The following is a 19,426-nucleotide window of genomic DNA, read 5'->3' as shown; positions in this document are numbered from 1 at the left end:
CGTGGAGATCATCTTCTTCTTCGTCAAGCTTCACTGCAGCCGCTGGTGGAGCGGCTTACTACTGGTGGAAACAGAGGTGTGTTGACGTCAGTGTCTGTATTATGAAACTTCTCTTTTCTTTGTCAGACTGTCAAAATACCGCAGTGAAGTCGTGAAATGAAACAGGTCTTCAGGCTTTTATGAGACTTTAGTTTCCTGTTCCGGGTTTGACTTAGGCAGACAATGACAAACATCTCCAAGTCGCTCAGAATTATTGACTTTCTAACATAATAAGACATAATAAAGCTCAGCTGAGAACTATGTTTTGTTATAAATTATTGCCTAAAAAAAAGTCCCTCTCAACATGACCTACAGCTGAAGAAAAAAAACGGCATTATGGGAAGATGAAATGCTGTTAGTTTATTCTGGAACTCCCTCCTGACATGGCCGACTTTGACTTTATCACCCTTTATCATCTTTTGTCAACCAAGGACTCAACTGACATGTTATCCTTTACAACAAAAAGTACCATAAATTGTTCCAACGTTGTGTGATGATCATTTTGTAGGATTAAGGTGTCAGATCTGTCACTTACAATGACTGTCTCAGGTTGGGATAAGACTCGTGTGTATGTTATATATGTGTATAACAGGATACATTTTCTTTTATAGGATTAATAAAAAAAATGAAATGTTTAATTGAAAACTCAACTTAAACTCAACAACACAGACATTTAAAGGTACCATATTATAAGAAGCAGGTCCAAGTGCTAAATGAATAGTGTGAAAGTCTCGAAACGCTCAATCAATGGAATGAGCCGTAAAGATTTCTGTACAGTTGTGATGTCTATTCAAAACTGCACATAGACCATTTCTGGATCTACTGGTTGTGTAAACAATTGCTGTTTGCTAACAAGTGCTCCAAATCAAACAGAAAGGTGTTACTGCTGCCCCCAAGTTACCCACGAGCTACAGCCTCGTCAGATTCCAAACCGAGAACATGCACTCATGTGGGCCGCTATGACCCTGTTTGTGTACTGTGTGCTAATCAGAGTCGCATAATTTGTATTATTATCAATTTTTTCTGTATAGATGTATGGATCTCAATCTATAAACTGTTACTCTTGGACAACAGCAGTCTTTGCAACCTCAATTACAAGTGTGTAAGGTTATGTTGTGGCTGAATTTCTATATTTTTTTGTGATGTAGAAATGTTAAATCCCCATTAGATTCACTGCATGTTGTGATGCAACATGTTGTCAGTAGAATAACTTCGGTGAGAATAAACCCCTCTTTTTTTCTCCAACACCAGCTGTTCAATCCCACGCCACTCTGTCAATGATTCAGCCTGATACGAGTGGTCTATTTCCGAATTGACTGGGAGGCTATAAGAGCTTTGAGCCTGAACCCCCTCTGCACTTGTTAGCTGGCATCACTGACTCACTGCTATCAACATGGCGAGTCTCTTCACCGCGTTGGCTGTGCTGGCGGTGCTGTCCGGTGGGCTATGTGAGGAGAAAGTCTTCCTGCAGCGAGCCGGCGAGGCCTTCAGCAGCAGAGAGTACAGATCTCTGCTCACCGTGAGCAACGGAGAGATGTTTGGAAACTGGACCTGGCCCGAGATGTGCCCCGACAAGTTCTTTGCTGTTGGCTTCAGTCTCAGGGTAAAGACACGTATTACACACACACACACACACACACACACACACACACACACACACACACACACACACACACACACACACACACACACACATTGTATTTCAAAGAACAAAGGAGGGAAACGCACTGAAAAGACAGAATGGAGAGTGACACATTCATAACTCCAATGCATTGGTCAGCTGACCAGCATTTTTGCTAACGAGGACCACAATATCCACATAATTAATGGAGATAATGTTTTTCTATTTTCATATACAGGTAAAAGCCAGTGAATTAGAATATTTTGAAAAACTTGATTTATTTCAGTAATTGCATTCAAAAGGTGTAACTTGTACATTATATTTATTCATTGCACACAGACTGATGCATTCAAATGTTTATTTCATTTAATTTTGATGATTTGAAGTGGCAACAAATGAAAATCCAAAATTCCGTGTGTCACAAAATTAGAATATTACTTAAGGCTGATACAAAAAAGGGATTTTTAGAAATGTTGGCCAACTGAAAAGTATGAAAATGAAAAATATGAGCATGTACAATACTCAATACTTGGTTGGAGCTCCTTTTGCCTCAATTACTGCGTTAATGCGGCGTGGCATGGAGTCCATGAGTTTCTGGCACTGCTCAGGTGTTATGAGAGCCCAGGTTGCTCTGATAGTGGCCTTCAACTCTTCTGCGTTTTTGGGTCTGCCCAAAAAATCGCCACTTCAAATCATCAAAATTAAATGAAATAAACATTTGAATGCATCAGTCTGTGTGCAATGAATAAATATAATGTACAAGTTACACCTTTTGAATGCAATTACTGAAATAAATCAAGTTTTTCAAAATATTCTAATTCACTGGCTTTTACCTGTATATATTAGTTCTTGTTTATATACCAATGACTTTCTATCTTGTATATTTTTTCTCATTTCTAATTGTATCGGTCCTTTATTCAAACAGAAAGGTCCCATTAAGTTACAATATCTCTTCTGGGAGTCCTGGTCAAGATGGGCAGCAAGTAAAAAGTTTTAAATGCGAGTACAAACGTGGACAGATAGCATCGCAATGAAAACACTACTAAAATACAACAGACACAAACATATGGGAATAATGGCACTTGTTGAAATATAATATTGTAAATGTGGCTTGTATGATTAGAATTTTACTTTCTTCATTTGACCTTTTTTTTATATTGAATTAATTATTTTGTGTATATAGATTTGTCTTTTGTGAATTCTCTTAATGACTTGACTGTTGATATTTTGACTTTTGCCATGCTTCTGTTTTATTTGCGCTTGTGTTCTTGATAACGTGGATACTGTGATGGGCCGCATGCCTTTATGAACATTAGCTTTCTGTTGCTGCAGTTGTTCCTCCTATCTCTTGCTAAGAAGATTCAGTGTAAGAGATGGTGGTTTACTATTCCCAGTATTTGTTCTGTGCACAAATGCATTCTTGTATCTTCCAAAGTAGTATTCTTTAGAGTGTTTAAGTCCCTCAGCAGAGGCACCAACAGGAACACACACAGCTGGCACATATGAGCCTTCACACCAGATTTGGCAGCAGCTTCACCAGCGTAAGAAAACAAGCTGGTTTGGCCAGAACTGTTCTGGGAACTGTTCTCTGTTTCCCCAGGTGGAATCAAACCAGTACGCGTCGGACGACACCGCTCTGAATGGGATCCGCCTCATCTGCGCCCAGGACGACAAGCGAAGCTTCCTGTACTCAGTTGAATCCCACACGGGCTAGTAAGTAGCTTCTTCTAATGAAGAACCCTTTATAAAGGGCTGATTAATGGTTAAGAAATCATTGGTTAAAGCTTTATAGATCAGTTGTATGACAATAATAAATCCCATTGTTATCCTTTTTTGCGTTCATAAATATTAGGAACCCTTTAATAGATACTTATGGGTTTGTCACATTCTAATAAGCAAATAAGTCATCAGTTATAAATCATTGTTGCAGATTTTTGATCAGAGTCCAGATTATCTGTAGCTCTATTCTATAATAATAATACTACTCTACTAAGATGTTGGTTACAGATGTCTTTAAGCATGCAGCTGTGTGTTGCTGTGGCCAGAACTCTCTTCTTGTGAAAGAGATCCGTGATCCCAGTGGGAACTACCTGGCTGCACTATAATAATAATTCAATAAGAATTAGATAAATAAAGTAGGAAGCTGCTGGCAGTTTCACATCATGATCAGAGGGGAAATGAAAGCCTGGATTGCAAGTTAAGTGTTCAGATGTTGAAATGTCCTGACTTCCCTCCAGCTTTTGGCAGCAGCCATTGGATCTCATCCTGATATTTGTTTTGTCCTCTCCCCCACCGCTCTTCTACTCTCCTGTCCAGCTTCGGTGACTGGACCCAGCCCCAGTACTGCCCGAGTGGCGTGCTCACCTCCTTCCAGGTCCGTGTGGAGCCCCATCAGGGTCTGTTCGGCGATGACACGGCCGTCAACAACATCAAGTTCCGCTGCAGCAGCAACCCGACGCTGGAGGGGCCCGGCACGGACTGGGGGGAGTACGGCCTCTGGAGCCAGGAGTGTCGCAACGGAGGAATCTGTGGCATCGAGACCAAGGTGGAGGAATACCAGTACGGCCTGGACGACTCCAGCCTCAACGATGTGCGCTTCCATTGCTGTGCGAAGCCCCAGCAGGTAAGACAGAGGGTTGTACGTTAAAACAAAACCAAAGCACAGAAGTGGTTGAAGGGATAATGCCACATTCACACAATGAACAGCAGGATTTCTGGGTGGAATTCTTTTTGGTTTATTTGAAGAAGTAAGAACAATTTTGATTCCAGACAGGATTGCCATAACCCAATACTCTTACCCGAACCATAACCTACCGCAAGATGCAAGAATATTCAGCAGTAAAATGTTTTAGTCTGATCCCTTTTAAGGACTTTATGTCCATGTTGGCTTAACGGTTCTCAGGGTTTATTTGGTCATGAACAACCTGGAAAAGTCCTGGAATTTAAAATAGCAATTTCCAGGCCTGTAGAAGTTTGGGAAGAATAAATAAACCTAGAAAGTTTTGGAAAAGTTATGTTTATCTGCACCACAGACACCTATATAATAGATTATAGGTGGTTCAGTTCAGATCAATTTAGAAAAATCTTAAACAACAGATCAGCACTTGACGTTTGGTTGATCTCTGGGAAACGTCAGACGCCAACCTTTTATTCTCATTTTTAACACAGACGTTTCCGAGAATCTTTGGTCATGAACATTTTCATAAAGTCATTGGAAATGTATTGGTAGTAATGTGTTAACTCTGGTTACTGAACTGTTACTAAATGTTTTAGAGATTTTTATTTTCATTTTAAGTTATGGGAAGTTTGCAGGAATGTGAAACGATTCAAATCTAATATATTTGGTACATACAGAGCATTTCATGGCTGTTTATGAACTTGTGATTGGCAGGTGAACATCAATCCGGTCTGATCAGTTTGATTCAGTCCGTCTCCGACGCCCTCAAAGCTGACAAATAATAAAATGCTGGTTTGAACTGCTGCCGCCTCTCTCATGATTTGCCTGAACTTGAAGGTCTTGTTGTGTATTTTGTCAGTTCCCTCCTTTTCTTTCAGAAATCAAATACGACTGAGATCAGAGTTTAGAGCAGTAGTCTCCAATAAGTTATTTGTCAGGACATTCAGCTCTCGAAACAAAGTTGAGTGTCACCTTCAGCGGGGTGAAGGAGCGCCGCTTCAAAACCAAGCCCTCGTCTGAAAAGCCTCTTCTTACATCGTGTCGTCCCTCCTCACCTCACCAGCGCGAGAGCAGCGTGTTTTCACATCCTGTCTCATGAACCAATGAGCTCACAGCACAGTCGTAATAAGCGCGAGCACAAAACAGAGCGGCTGACGCAGGCCTTTCCCAGAATTCCTACTGGAACGTAGGTAATTAAGAAATGACAAGAGAGTGGATAATAATTAATTTACAGTTAAGGCCTGACAAAGGTTGATAAGACACACAGAGGTAATTGTGTTAATTAATCGGCGGGTAGTTAATCTGCTAACACAGAGTGTGCGGAGGGTTGGGGCGGGAACTGGAGGACGTTATCAAACACTGCGGTAATGGTTTTCAGAAGATTTTGCAAGTCAAGGAAAAGTGATTATAGTCTTTAACACACAGCTCCAGAGTGCTTCTCTGTTGTATTAATGAATCCACTCAAACTGACCTCATATCGGAAGTTCAAAGTGTGCTTACTGGAGTCGGATGCTCAAGTGCACTCAATTGGTTCCGCTTGAAAAAGCGAATATGGGGTTGACGAGGAAAACGTCTGTGTGAGGAGTGAACTTACTTCAAGTTTGAAATGTTAAAAACATCTCTGAAATAATACACAAGGAATTGAGGATATAGCCAGAAAAAAAAAAAACACATTAAAACATGGAGTCAGGGGTCAGATATATACATGTAATCTATATAGTCTTAATAGAGGGTTGGAATAAACTGGCACACTAAATATATGATACTGTCGACAGAAATAAATTGGTGTAAATCGAAACCGCAGAAGTGAAATATCCGTTACTTTCAGTATGGGTCGTACATTTCCCACAGTGCATCTTGTTTTTCTTTTGACCTTGCCTGTCTTTCACACTTTACAGTTTACACCACCGTTGGTTTGAGATCAGTCTCAACCCTAACTCGAGATAACCCTGATGACATCACTATGACATCATCAGGGTTACTTTCATTATACTGCTAGTTTCACAGTGAACCTCTCCATCACAAGTCAACTGACCTTCATTAAGAGGTGGATCTTTTTTCCAATTTTTATTGTATTTCTTCTATTCTATATTCATGTTTCTTGACTTCTTTGCAGTATTTTGCTTTTATTTCTATTTCTTTCTGCTATGTTTCTTGTATGCCCCAAACAACAAGGCAGATTCCTTGTGAACACCTTGTTATAATAAACATTATGATTACTGTATCACATGCTTTTTGTGTACTTGTACTGTTTTGTATTTATTCAACATTTTGTAATTTGACTTAGTTATAACAAGTATAGTAGTAGCCTACATTCAAGTAACATCTAGAGTAGGTCTATAACAAAAAGTCACATGACATAGTCATGCTAAAGTGTATGAGAGTGGAACAAAGTCATTTAATATAATAAAGTATTCAGTCATTATGGGTCAATTTTAACATTATTGTGCAATGTGTATAGCTTAAAAAATTAATTTGCATTTACTTTAATGAATCACTGTCTAAGAGACCCAACTCAAACACACCCAGTCACAGGTGCCTGCTGCGTGGGTCTAACATGCTGAATGCAAACATGCTCGTGATGAAGACTCCAGGTGACTCCACAGAGGAACTTTCACCTTGTGTGAGACTTTCTTGCTGCCGGCTCTAACTCGAGGACAGAGAGGCACGGTGGACTGGGCATACTTGGACAAAGAGGCCAAATGGACAGGTTTAGGATTAAGAATAAACAAGCTTTAGACGTTAACTGGAGCACGTTGTGGGGACTCTGCAGTGCAGGACTCGCAGGATGAGGTCCAGACAGGTGGGTACAACAACACACTTCTGTTGCAGCTACACACCGCACAGAGGAGGACATTTACATCCATTGCATTGCCTAGAAACACAGCAGTGTGTGTGTCTGTCGCAGTGCAAGGTGAGAACAAACTAACTGTGCAGGCTCTCCTTGTGATGTGTGTTTACGGCTGCAGCAGCTGGGGAGTTAATATTGTTTAAAGATCTGTGTGTTGTTTGCTTTGGCGATGCTTTATTCTACCGTTGGTTATGCAATATGTAGCCTAATATGCTTGTTGCTTTGTCTCTTTGTTGGTTCATTTTAAGGCTATAAAGAGAGGCGGCTGCATATTAAACAGTTAAAATCAGTTGTGTGGAATTGAAATTTATTGTTGTGTTTGGACATAAGGGCATTTTAGCTGACTTACTTTTTATTCTTATCTGAATACTTTTTACTCAAGTACTTTTAGAGCAGTACATTTTTATTAAAAGTGTGTTAGTTGTACTTTTACTTGTGTATAATATTCTAGTTTTTACATCCCTGCATTTACTCTATGTGTAAAATAGGCCGAGCCGGAGGTTCCACTTAAAGAGAATAAAGGGTAAAACCTAGTTATGAAAACTTTTTTTTAAAACCCAAAGGGATTGAGAAAAGTTGCAAATTGTCTCACTGGAGAAGCTTGATAAATTAAAGATGATGCACTAATGCAAGTCTACTGTATTTTGTGCACAAGGCCTTGGGCAGCCACTAGATGGCAGTGCAGCGTCAATGGGAACTTGCGCCTACATCTCTCCAGTAAAAGGCAAGAAAACATCTTAGATTTATTTCATGGGTGTAATGAATTCTGGATCAATCAATTCTCCGTTGAACACCTGGCACAGCCGTACAGCTCCCCCTCTTACTGAACCACAGAGGCCCTCTGGCACAGAGGGCCAAAACCTGCATTGAATCAACATCAAACCCGTTGCTAACCCTGAATGCTGTGATGACATCTTCTAGCCACAATCACAAAAAGCAACATTTTCTCCAACTCTCAAGAAGAACTTCATTATTCAAAAACATGCTGCAGTCTCAGCAAGTTTTTGCGTAACGTTACCTCTGGGTCCTATAGCGAGGAACCTCAAGGATGTAACGCCCCGGGTCACACGTCTACATCCAAATTGCAGCCTCAGAGTGGTCCTGACCAGCTTAGCGGCTCGCCAGCGGTCCCCAATCTGCCTCCAGAGCAATTAACGCCTCCTGTACTGAACAGAATAGAGCTGGTGGTTTTAGTCCAAGGCAAAGCCCTCCTCTTAATGACCTTAAGCTCCCCTGGGCTCCCTGCTCATGACTTATAGATCACACCGGCTGTGTTGACTCATTTGTAAGTATACTCTGTTCATAAAACACCGTAGGGTTATTATCACGGCTGCCGGCCTCGGCTTTTATGTGAAATATTGACGCATGAGGGACAGTTTTGGGGCAGAATGGCATTGTTTTGATGTAAGGGCATGACAAATGGTATTGCTGTGTCGTACTGTTTGGGTGAGGGTGTAATAACTATAAAGTTGATCTACTCTAAGGTCTCCACAGTAATGAAGGTAATAACCAGATGGAACAGATTTTAGCGCCCCCTCCAAAAAAAAAACACACAAAAAAAATATATGAATCTTCACTGTGAACTGAAGTTGCCTTTCCCCCCCAGTTTTCTTTCTCCCAGCACGGCGGGGACTGTCCTTGTGTGACACCAGAACACAGCATTTCTAGATTTTGATGGTTAATGGCACAGAGGTCACTTAAACACTATCCATTGTGTCTGCTGATTCTCAAGGTTTTAGGTAAAGCTGTAGTGCTCAGATCCGTGCTGTCTTCTCTTGATGTTTTATTATATTTTTGTTCTATAATCTCAGTCTCTGTATTGTAAGTGTCTCGCTGACTGGAGAGGCAGCTCTGTAGTCAGTCGCCCATAATAATGCAAAATAATTTTACTTACGTTAATGTCGCTTTGCTATGTAGCGACCTTATTCAAGCGCTGTAGTTTCATGCACAAATGTTTGTAAAAATATCTTACTTGCAGAAGAAAGTACTGCAAGGGTATTTATACTACTGAGGAACAACAAATTAGAACAACAGTATGGCAAACATTAAATGGCTCTTTTTTCTTTCTTTTTTTACTTGCAGGAGGTACTACATGAGTCTTCCAACTGGAAAAAAATTAAACGATATTTATAAATTCATGAATCAAACTTAGAGCCAAACTATAATTCCTGAGAATGCTTTGCCCTTGAGCACCTCTGTTGCTTTTATAGCTGCCTCAACAAACAGACGCTGCATTTAAAATGTACAAAAAGAAGCGACGACAAGTGTACACATTAAATATAAATCATTTTATAATATACAAATTGTACAGATGTCATGAACAATAGGAATGTGGACATACTCAGGATAGCAAAGATAAAGAGTACTTTTTCCTCCTTGATAGCAAACACTGCTCTGCAAGTGACAACAGCACATGATCAAAGATACTCAACATTCAAGATGGCAGCCGAGGTGATAAAAAAAACACACACATCAGAGACCAAAACCTAAGAATACATTTCCAGAGGCTGTGAGCAAGCTAAAGTGACGAAGAAGAAGAAGAAGATGAAGAAGATGAAGAAGATGAAGGCGTCCTATTGTATCATGTTCTGTCGTTTCTACTTTGCCCATTTCACATCATAGCAGCACACAGGAAATTAACCATTGCGTTTTTCTTTTTCTTTACAGCGTCACCAAGAACAATTGCACCAGCGCCACTATTGAGGCTCAGAGACAATTACGCTGATAGAAGACAGGAACACTGTATATTAGCATTTATATTTTTTTTACACAAATGAGCGGCTGCAAATGTATATTTAAGTCTAACATTAGTCAAAGGTCTCCTCCTTTTCACGAGCCCGGTTCAGCATCATTTAACTGATGAAGTGTGAGATCCGGCCTCGCTTTTCTCTCCCTGTCATCTGTGTTTTTCTTTTACAAGGAAAAAAAAGAAAATCACAATTACCCACAGTCCCTGAAGTGTACTCATGTCAGAGGTTAGACTGCACCGCCACCAATCAGCCTTTATCAGGGCCTCAGGTAGGACGGGCGGATGCAGGGTCGGTTGTAACTTGTGTCAAGGTTACGACCATCCTTGTTTTTGGGATGTCCAACTGGAACGTGGTGAGAGTGGAAAACACGGTCATGTCACATGCAATCACCTCGCCGCTTAACTGATTTGTTTTTCCAAACTCTGCTCTTCTAGATATAGTGGAATATGATCTGTCTGTTTTCACAGGATGCCAAAAGGGAATAAATGTCACAGTTTCAGATGTGTGAAAGTGACAGCTGAGTCTCATTTGCTCCCCCAGCAGCTCTGATGCAAGAGGGAGCATCAAATATTCCTTGAATATAATAAGTGCTTATTAAAGCTCACACAGCCGGAAGCTAAAAGCAGCTGAGAGAATGAAGTTTAGAAATCAACAAAGAAGAAAACAAAAACACCACAGAGAATATCATAGTATGACTTCATACCTTCATTCAATATCATCAAAGTGGTCATTTGTCACGTGCTCCTACAAACTCCTGTGCGCAGCTGTGGGAAATCCATTCTGGCTCAAATATGACCCTTGACCTTGTCTGCCATTAGCAATCCCACCCACGGGTCTGGACTCCGTCATAGTGGAGGGCGAGAGGGCAGGGAGCATATGTTTGTGGGGATCACGCGCACAGCGACCCCTGGGTTTAAAACCAACAACAGCCCACGAGAGGTAGCTCGACGTGTCAGTCAGAAATACATCTTTTAGCAAGCTTTAGCGGAACAGCAGAGGCAACACAAAGCCCACGATGAAATCTCTGGACTCAAAAACGGAACATTCACAATAATGATAAGAAAAAGAAAAAAAAAGAAATTCAAAACATCTTAAAGATAAATCCTATTACCTTCATATAGACCAATACTTTTTTATCCCCTCACTCTGAATTCCAGTAATAAAATAGGGAACAACAGCTTAAAAAATACCAACACGGACTGTAGCAGATCTTTCCTGTTCGACTATAACAAACATATAACACTTAAATCACTTGTGCCTCTAAAGGACATTTCTAAAAAGCAGTTTGTGGGGCATTTACAGTATAGTAATAAGGCTAAGCTGGTCACAGTTTTTATATTCTACTCTACACAAAATCACTTGCCATTTTACATTGAAAATCTCAGCGGCGGGTGTATTCGTTAATAAGGAGAGCACTTATTCAGCATAATCGATCTTACTTGTGTGTAACTGAGGAGTTTCATCTCCCAAACGGAGACGTTTTTCTTGACAAAAGTATCATCTATTCTCGTAAAACAAAAGATCCAAATTGTGACAAATGATACTCTGTGTGAAGCAGGACAGCAGGTAGTTTACGTTCTTGATTAACCGAAAGCTAACATTTTAATAAATAGGCTTTCTGGCATATTGTACGATGAAGTGTGCATGTGTGTGTGTGTGTGTGTGTGTGTGTGTGTGTGTAATTTCTTTTTGCAAACTTTTGAGCACACACTCTTCCTCCTCAGTGCACATGATTCCCTGTGACATCAGCATTAAATCTGAAGGCTATTTGCTTGACGTGTTGAGGTGGTTTGCTGTCAATACGTCCCCTGATAAGAGACCCGCATTATAAATGCATGATTCCTGACAGATACCCCACTGACAAAACCCATTAGTGAGCTAATGAGAGCTCCACACTGTGAACGTCATCACCTTCCACCACCCTCCCTGTCATCCCCCCACAATTTTTTAAATTGAAAGCTATAAGATGCAATGAAACAGCACATTATGACTTGGTTATTGTCAGAAATGATGTCGGGAAAGAGGTGCTTAAAGAGCTGGAGGTAAAATAATGAAGGAAGTCTCAACGGGGAAATGCCGTGCGCAAGCGGCCGTTACTTTTTAAATGAGCCTATTCATTTCTTTTATTCGACTCCCTTATCCTCTGTGGTCTTTCTCTCTCGCTCTCTTTCTGTGCGTCTCAGTTTCCCTCCCTCAAGCTTCAGTTTGTTTTGGTGCCTGTAAACGACAAGGCTCGGTCCTGACCACGCCGCTCAACCTCGTCCCCGCGCTGATGAGAGCTTTTGTTTGTGGCCGTTAACTGGAAATGTAATTAAAAAAATGCAACTTTTGCGTAGAAATGGATCCTCCCTCCTGAATATGAGTTCTGCCCCCCACCTCCCTCCCAAGGCTGCAAACATTCAGCTGAATTTCACATCCTTATCTAACTCTGCTCTGAATATGGAACATTCTGTATGCAAGGTGAGCTTAGCAACACCACACCAAAGAGTGATTATCGGCTCTCTTTGAAGCACTTGACGGCTTAGAGCTCAGCGTAAACAATTATCTCTTCACCCTACTTTGGATTGCCTGTCGCAACAAACGCCTTTCCCATCACCTCTACCAGCACTCTCCTCCCGAGTTTCCTCCGCATTACAACCGACTCCGGTGCACAGAGCGGAGGAAACAGTGACGCAGTCTGTGATCACACACAGTTGCCCTGTAATTGTCAGTGTGTGGATGTGACTCGTCAAGATTCTGTCTCTTGGATAGTTGGAGGTGACTTGTCTCTTCTCAGCTTCACAAACTGGAAAAGAGCTGCTCTCGGTATAAGTCCCTCTTGTAACAGGTGGTTTATATCTAGGTACAACTATTCGGACGAGAGAGCTTCCTCCGATCCACGGTCGCTGCTGTTCTCTCAGTTTGTGTAAATTCCCCCTTACAATTACATTTCATTGGGAATCATGTAACCATGATAACGGAGTAGGAGCAGAACGGACAACGAGCTGCTGGCCGTGGTCATTTGATGGTGATTAGGTAGTTGGTTGTCACGGTGACAACGCACGTCGGTTGGGGCCGTAAATTAAGACGCAATAGATGTGTGGGACAGACAGGATATCATGCTAGCACACACACTTGCCACAAGTCGGTTTATACCGAAGTAGCCCTGCTTTGCAGCGGTCTGCATAAAAAAATGGCCGCCCTCTCACCGTCCTGCTAAACTGATTGCAATGGGAATGTCCGTTCCACTCCTATTCTATTTCTACGCATGCAACGTTCCTCCATTCAAGGCCTGGTCGCATTAGAAAGTGGCACCGTGTAATTCAGGGTGTCGGGGATTATTGACAAAGTGGATGGCGCAACACAGCTAGGCTAAGCTACGATAGCGTCCTCCATTTTGGCTCTCCGAGTCTCGAGTACCTCAGAGTTTAACAGTCAGGTTGGCTTACTAAAATATTTACTTTGTACCCTGACAAACAAACCCAATAATTTCTGCAGTTCCATTGAAAGGAAATACATTTTGCCATCTTAAATGCTGGTACGACCAGGCCTTTTAAACTGTTTCACTCTTAGACAAAAAGAAAACGCGCCCAATCTGATCGCGGCATCCTTCTAGATTTTCAACCCTTTGTCAATCCTCATCCTGTTATTCCAGTGTCTCCACATTGGAAATCTGTTTTGGATATATACATTCAGTATGTGTGATTATACATGAGGCCTGAAAGTTGGTCGGTTTGGAGAATGCTGCAGCGATGGGGATCGAAGCCCCTTTTTAATCTGGATCGGGGACACCAACTGTGAACCAGTTCTTACGATGGGGAATTTGAGAGGTAGGGTATAGGGGAAAACAAATCTTGACTTGGACTACTTGCAGCTACTCTTCCTTATCTTGGCTTTTGATAGTCGGTGTGGGCTGCGACCCTGCCGTGATCTCCTTGGCGATGACCTCCACGCCTGCTGGCTCTTCTGCTTTTCGTTTGGTCGCGACCTCTTCGCCCTCGCCTTTCTCCTCGTCCGTCTCCACCCCATTTTCGATCACAACTTCTGCCACGCACTCGTCTTCTTTTTCTTTGGTCTCGCTCTGTGTTTCGACGGTCGCAACGATTTCCGTCACTTCCTGGACCTCCCCGTTTTCTAAAGGCTCTCCGTTCTCTTTTGATGCAGCTCCTTCCAGCGCTATCTTTTCTTCTCCCTCTCCCTCTGTGCCGCTTTCTGCTCCTTTGTCCTTCGTCTCTGCTCCCCTATCTTTCTCTTCAATGCTTATTTCAATCCCATCATCAATCATTCTATCTTCCTCACACCTCACCTCCGTTTCTTTGGATGTCTCACTTTCTCTTGCTCCCTCTATATCTGTTGCGTTCACCCTTTTTTCCCGACTTTGGTCTTCCTCTCTCTCAATCCTCTCTCTGTCGTCAAGAATCTTGGGATCGTCTGCATCCTTCTCTGTCTTTGTTTTCTTCTTCTTCTTGTTCTTTGCTGTGTCTTTGATGCAGTTCTTGTTGGACTTGCTTCGGGGCTTGAAGATCAATTTCTGAAACATTCAGAGTTTACATTAGTATGTTAGGGGAACGCATTGTGACTTTTTAAATATGCTTTTGGGCACAAAGCAGTGCGCTCAGACTTAATTAGGAATGGATCACAGAGGATCTAATATTGCACTGGGATAACGAGCTAATTCAAATGAGTCTCGTTGATGCCGAGAAGGAAATTGAGGCCACTTGGAGGGCAGTTATTGGGGGCCTCAAGGTCTGCAGTCTGACCAAACAAACGGGCAAGAATTCAACGCAATATGTCGTCAATTACTTGAACAACTTCTGCATGGTTCAACTCACTGCAGGGATATAGATAACTGAGATAGACTGCAAAGAAAATCGTGTTAACGCTAGCAATTCCCTGAGTCTTAAGGCCTATTAAATTTGTTGTTGTGATGGCAGTTTAAATTCGGGTCATAGAAAGCGCCAACATGGATTCATTCCACTGCGGACAAAGGTTAGCTTTAGACGTTATCGCCGCTAGTCGGGGTTGCTAAGAAAGCATTACTTCTCCAAACAACACATTCGTCTGTTGCTGAGGAGCTCCATATATCTCAAACAGAGAGGAGTCGTGTGTGTGTGTGTGTGTGTGTGTGTATTTGGCTACTTAAAACAAAAACAGCTATGGAATTCGCTAAAGGTGATGTTGGCCTTGGCTAAATGGTGAGCAGGTGACTAAACGATTGGTGGGAGACCCCACAGCCACATAAGCCAAGAAACACAGGGAGGAATGTGAGGTTGTGTACCTTGGATTCCTTCTTCTTTCGGCCCAAGATGGGTCTCTGCAGGAAAACAATCTGTTTGGTGGACAGACTTCCATCACTAGAGAGAGAAAGAGAGAGACAGAGAGAGAGGAGCAGCTGTAAATGTTGGCAATTCAATAAGTTTATTTCTATAATCAGAAAACTTTTTGGCACTAATTTATTTATAAGCGATTAAACATAAAATGAGTAGGAGGTTTGGAGCAAACGTTTCCCACTTGCTCTTCAACATTTTCAACATTTATTAACAAAAACACTGACAGATTCCTTGCTTGAAAGATCGCAGCGGAACTCTAAGATAAATATGTATAATTAATTTGCGTTAAATCCTGAGAAAACGCAGATTTGGTCGGCACTCTTTCTGACCTTCCATCAAGATAGTCGAACGATTGCTGGCCGCTGCTCATGCTTTACACTCTTATCTGACAGTTCAAGGATATAGGCTTGTGGCCCAATCTCTTCACCGCTGTCATCCATCATCTCCCACCAACATATTTATGTTTGAGTCTTGCAAGAAAACCGATTTTGCACACACAAAGTTGCAGATTAAAAAAAAAAAGTCTGATCATCTTCAACTTCTCAGAACATGCATTACTTCTCTTTTCCTCAATTCCCCGAATATAATCCTCCATCCCGTGCACTCCTGTGTCTCGAGCAGGATAATCTGCACAAGTACTCGCGCTGACAGATTAGTCGCGGCAGGAAATGCAGATTCATTTCTGAGTGGGCTTTCTTGTCTCACTCTCACTCGTTCGTCTGCTCGTCTTAGTCAACTCGCATCCCTTTTTATGTGCTCTCGCTCTCTCCAACTAGCTGACTGCTTACTTTTAGCACTCTGCTTTTATCTCCCCGTGACAGACTCCTTTTTGACAGTTTTATTGTTTGTTTGTGCTTTATTCCTTCTATTTATCTCGTGCTGTTATTGGACACGGCTTAAAAAGCAGATATGTTGTCCAGCGCCGCTATCTGACACAAGTTCAATAACGCGCACGCCCCCCCCCCCCCCCACACACACACAAAGGTTAGGTGCTGTCTAAAGTTAAGCTGGAAGCTCAACCTTGCACATGAAAAAAGATGGCAGGTTTATGATCGCTGCAGAACCCTAAAAGCCTGCTACAAATCTTCCCTTTCTCAACATCAAATGGACTTGAGGCTCCTCCAGCAGAAGGCTTACTATCTAACCATCCAAAGCCCACCACAACTTTTTTTCCATTACCTTCTTCCTCCCACCATTTATCCGTAAGCTATTTTCGAGGCTGTCAAGAATGCTGGACGGCTTCCTGGCGAATCAAAGCAGAAGACTAACAGGAGTTCCCAGCAAAAGCCCCGGCCCATTAAGCCAGAGAGAAGTGCATGGCTTAGAAAATTACAGGCCTTTACTGAACCTTCCCTCGGCTGTCAGTGTCAGCCGCACTATTATAACTTGAAGCCATATAGAACAGCAGTGACCTGTGTCTATTTACGGGTGAATGTACCTGATGGCAGCTTCATCTTTAAGGGGAAACAGTCTACTGCCCACCTCTGCTGCAAACTGCCACTTGAAAAACAAATCAAATGCTGCACAAAAAAAAGTTTTTTTTATTTAAAAAAGACTGTATAATATCTATGTTGATCACGATTGAGTCTCCAGCTAATTTAGATACCTGCATCGATGAACTAATTTGTCTGCATCTCGTTTGTTCCCTTGTTGTATGTTCTCTTGTTCCACACTTAATGTTGAGAAATTCACATTTACTGTAGTTAATGGCTCTAAAATGTAATTACCATCTGCATTAATTGAATGCGGGCAAACAGGAATGCATGCTCTGAGACAACTACATGAATTAATGTTGTGTGGAGAAGCTGCTGAGCACCAGTTAGCATTAATTTCAGACGCGGCTGAGATCCCTGACACTTATCCGACCCCTCTAGATGAAGCGCAGTCTGGAAACCCTCAGACAACAAAAAGCGTGCATTTGCAAATTTTCGCCGGAATAAAAAACAAAAAATGGAGGAGTCAACAGCACAAAAACAAGTGTAATGAGTATTGCTAATCTGAAATAGATCATCAACCATTGTTTCGCCATGCAAAATGTTTTCAAGGCAGGGAGAGAAATGAGCTCCGTCTTGTACTGTATCTAGGCCGACTCAGATTAATTAGCCATGTTGTGCTGTTGTGTTGTGGCATTTTGAGAGAGAGCAGAGAGGGGTGGAAACAAAGCATGAAAATAGAGAGGTAATTAATCAGCTACGCTGTGAAAGAGCAGTAAACATGACCAGCCGAGGTGGGTGCAGAGCACTGGGTCAGTGTACTGATGGAAATGCATGTACACTTCATCAGCTCGACGCAGCCTTATGTTAAATAATAGTTTTACATTTTTAAAGCCCTTCTTAGAATAACGCTAACGTGCCTGTATCTATATTCAAATTATTATTTGTTGCTGTGATCATTCCTCCTATCCATACTGTACAATAGGATAGTATAGTACAAAGGATCCCTTTCCAGTCCTCGTTCTTTGCAAGGAGAGTTTGAGTTCCTCCAAAATAAAATATAATTCCTTCTCGTACTTTCCTGGACGTTGTTTCCTTGCTGCAGCTCAACTTTAGCAGCCATTTTAGCTTCCATCACTGTACACCCAAATTGCTTTTACTGTACTTTGTGTCCATTATGGAAAACTGGAACCATTACAGTGACGAATTACCCTTCCAAAGTGTGTGTGAGTATTGGGAATGAATAAAATGTGAACCCATCTTTTTAATTTAAAATAATGGTTGCATACAAAGAATGGCATGTCCACTATGGCTTACTATATGTTATTACATTACAAGTATTTCAACTTAACTTGTAATTATCACTTAGCAGTTTGGTTTCAGTTGAACACTCTGTTGCCAAACAAGTGTGTTTCATACTCCACAGACTTGTTGGATTGTTATGTTAGCGGGAGAATTTAGTAGTGTTAATTGTTTACTGCTAATAAAGCTAGCAATTAGCAGTGCAGGGCTAATATTTTGCTAACACGACACATTACTGTTGGCCTTTGTGTTTACTTTGACCGTGTGAACCTTGTAGGCCTTCTTCATATGTTGATCTTGTACTGGAACATGGGACAATGCAACTAATGTGACTGCTAGCTAGACTGTACTTAGTAAGTACAGTCTCTTCACTTTGTTAATGTTCTTGTTGCAATACGTATGGTTTATCTATTTGTTTCCGTTATCTCCTTTTTGTATACCTCTGTGACAGCCGTGGCTGGAATCGTTATGTTTTACCGTCTCACCTCACAAGCATGAAGTGATTAGAATTTGGTGGTGAAATATCAAGATCACTGTGACCTCAAAACACACGTATTGCTTTTGTCCATTACTCAAGAATTAAAATGATAATTACGACAATTTCCGACAAATGGTCTACGAGGGGAAAATTATGAAAGCGCAACCCTGCCAGACAGTGAACGCTTTTTGGTACGTATACTATGAGGGGTTTGCAGAGACTTGACCATACTGCAGAGACATATTTGACTGGTGCGGTACATCATCAGCATGTTGAAGGACAAAATGTATCTGGAAATGAAGCTCCTCTGGGTGCCTGAAGAAACATGCAAGGCCTCTGACCATAAGCGGATGTGCACTCATATAGAAGCCATGAGTGATGAGTCAGCGCAGGAGGCTTAGCAGAGGAACCATTGCGTTTAAGTGGGGAGATTTTCCACCAACAGTCAGAGCTGCTGCTTTTACACTTGCACAGCTGCTGCTGCTTCTCAGCATGAAGCTCAGCCTAAATTGGCACAGATTTAGGTCAATTTCTTATAAAAGACGTCTTATTTCTTTGAACAATAACTTTAACAGATATGGTGTGCGGGCTACTACAGTTTTCACTGGAATACTGTGGCATACGGTCGATAGTGCCTGCTACAAGTTTATAATGTCTTTTGGATTTAAAGTTGTACGATATCTTTAGCTTCTCAAGAAACACTTTGTAGTTTTTTTTGGATAACTTCAGAGTTGCCTCCCAGAAACAAAACTAAAAGATGGCACTGGTGACATTTTCAATTTTTATTCACAGAAAAATAAATGATCAAAGTGTGTATTCGTTTTTAAACACTGCAGTGACAAAGAGCCGTTACTAATAAAAAACTACTTTATTGTTATCTTGAGAAAACTCCCAAATGTCAAATTTCTTATGTACTGAGAAACAAGTCTTGTTTTAAGCTCAACACCAATGCACTTTTGGGATGAT

At 41.5% G+C, this 19,426-nt stretch overlaps 2 protein-coding genes across 2 annotated transcripts in view; one reads left to right on the top strand and one right to left on the bottom strand.

The window, feature by feature from the left end:
- Nucleotides 1-1,432: 1,432 nt before the first annotated feature.
- Nucleotides 1,433-5,140, top strand: LOC306745148 (vitelline membrane outer layer protein 1-like; the record flags this gene model as incomplete). The annotated part of the gene is made up of 4 exons (XM_079227893.1): nucleotides 1,433-1,642; nucleotides 3,261-3,373; nucleotides 3,977-4,283; nucleotides 5,052-5,140. 4 exons carry the CDS (start codon nucleotides 1,433-1,435, stop codon nucleotides 5,070-5,072), a joined length of 651 nt encoding a protein of 216 aa, XP_079084019.1. The 3' UTR covers nucleotides 5,073-5,140.
- Nucleotides 5,141-13,791: 8,651 nt separating this feature from the next.
- The window catches only part of rftn1b (raftlin, lipid raft linker 1b), a gene marked incomplete at both ends in the record, with an annotated part of 81,644 nt that continues 76,009 nt past the window's right edge, over nucleotides 13,792-19,426 (bottom strand). Inside the window, 2 exons of the mRNA XM_079228007.1 lie at nucleotides 13,792-14,448; nucleotides 15,196-15,271. Coding sequence (XP_079084133.1) covers nucleotides 13,792-14,448; nucleotides 15,196-15,271 — 733 coding nt within the window. The remainder of the gene's footprint in view (nucleotides 14,449-15,195; nucleotides 15,272-19,426) is intronic.

This window comes from Taurulus bubalis (assembly GCF_910589615.1).
Source record: "Taurulus bubalis genome assembly, chromosome: 12".
NCBI classification, from domain to species: domain Eukaryota; kingdom Metazoa; phylum Chordata; class Actinopteri; order Perciformes; family Cottidae; genus Taurulus; species Taurulus bubalis.
This window is presented reverse-complemented; position numbering and strand designations above follow the sequence as displayed.